General features: G+C 52.5%; 1 protein-coding gene across 1 annotated transcript; it reads right to left on the bottom strand.

Annotated features, from left to right (window-relative positions):
• Nucleotides 1-871: 871 nt before the first annotated feature.
• On the bottom strand, nt 872-1384 carry LOC147970880 (uncharacterized). The gene has a single exon (XM_087523697.1). The coding sequence runs from the start codon at nt 1382-1384 to the stop codon at nt 872-874; it is 513 nt and encodes a 170-aa protein (XP_087379823.1).
• Between the last annotated feature and the right edge of the window lie 298 nt (nt 1385-1682).

The following is a 1682-nucleotide window of genomic DNA, read 5'->3' on the forward strand; positions in this document are numbered from 1 at the left end:
TCAAAACACCATAGGATGGCAACACATCATTGGATCATAATATGTGGCATAAAGCACCATGTTCAAGTAGGGATTACAGCGGGGTGCGGGAGAGTGGACCGCGTAAAAGAGATGAGGATGGTGATGATGATGATGGTGATGTTGATGTTGATGAAGACGATCACCGCGTCGATGATTCCCCTCCCGATGGCACTCTAGCGCCACCGAGAGAGAGGAGGACATGTTCTCCCCCTTGTGCTTCCTCCTCCATGCCCCCCCTGGATGGGGAGAGGTTCCCCCTCTGTTCCTTGGCCTTCATGGTGATGATGGCCCCTCTGAGATCCTCCTCCATGCCCTCCGGTGATGATGGCCCCCTCCGGCAGGGTGCCAGAGAGGGCCTAGATTGATTTCTCGTGGCTACAGAGGCTTGCGGCGGCGGAACTTCCGATCTAGGTTATTTTCTAGAGGTTTGGGCATTTATAGGAGAGGTTGGCGTCGAGAACAAGTCAGGGGGCCCCATGGGAAGTCCACGAGGCACAGGGGCGCGCCCAGGGGGTGGGCGCGCCCCCACCCTCGTGGGGCCCATGGGACTCCCCTCTGGTAGATTTTTGTTCCCCTATTTTTATATGTTCTAGAAAATTCTCCGTTGATTTTCATCGCATTCCGAGTACTTTTATTTCTGCACAAAAACAACACCATAGTAGTTCTGCTGAAAACAGCGTCAGTCCGGGTTAGTTCTAATAAAATCATACCAAAATCATATAAAACTATTATAAACATGGCATGAATACTTCATAAATTATAGATACGTTGGAGACGTATCACTCACCTCATCCACATAGGCCTCCATCAGTGGGCTCTGGTAATCCTTGTTGACTTGCTTGACGACGAGCTATGAATCACCTGTGATGATGAGCTTCCTAATTCCGAGGTCTGTCGCGATCTTGAGATCGGCAAGAAATCCCTCGTAATCCGCCATATTGTTTGTTGATTTTTCCCGGGGAAAGTGCATATGGACCACGTACTTGAGGCGCTCTCCGGTGGGTGCGACGAGTAAAACGCCGACACCAGCACCTTGCAGCGAGAAGGCTCCATTGAAGTACATGATCCAATCACGGCTCGTCTCCTTGCCGGGAATGGTAGTCTCTTGAATCTCTTCATCGGGCGTTGATGTCCATTCTGCTATGAACTCTGCCAAAGCTCGGCTCTTGATTGTTGAAGTACTCTCAAACTTGAGGCCAAAGCTTGACAGTTCCAAGGCCCATTCCACAATCCTCCCAGTTGCATCCGGGTTGTGCAAGATTCGTTGCAAAGGGAGGCGGGTGACGACGGTGATCTCGTGTGCTTGGAAATAGTGACGCAGCTTTCTCGAGGCCATAAGGAGGTCGAAAAGCAGCTTCTGCATACCAGAATACCTTGATCTAGCCCCTGCAAGAGGGAGCTGACAAAATAAACCGGGTGCTGCACCACCTTCTTCTTCTGTTCAACTGCGCCCATCTGCGTAGACTCTGTCTTGCCGGGACCGGGCCTTGCCGGGGGTCCCGCCTTGCCGGCGCCAGGCCCTGCCGGGGAGAGCCCCGGCCCATCATCTGATGGCTCCGCTGCTGCTGCCGCTTCTTCCTCAATTTCCCTTTGTGCCACCAGCGCGGCACTGACCACTTGATTTGTTGCTGCTAAGTATAGCAGCAGTGGCTCTTGTGGTT

This window comes from Triticum urartu, chromosome 5A (assembly GCF_056163025.1).
Source record: "Triticum urartu cultivar PI428250 chromosome 5A, HENAU_Tu73, whole genome shotgun sequence".
Classification (NCBI taxonomy): domain Eukaryota; kingdom Viridiplantae; phylum Streptophyta; class Magnoliopsida; order Poales; family Poaceae; genus Triticum; species Triticum urartu.

Excerpts from the sequence above, each read along its gene's own strand:
- LOC147970880 (XM_087523697.1), bottom strand. The coding sequence starts at position 1,384 with ATGCAGAAGCTGCTTTTCGACCTCCTTATGGCCTCGAGAAAGCTGCGT.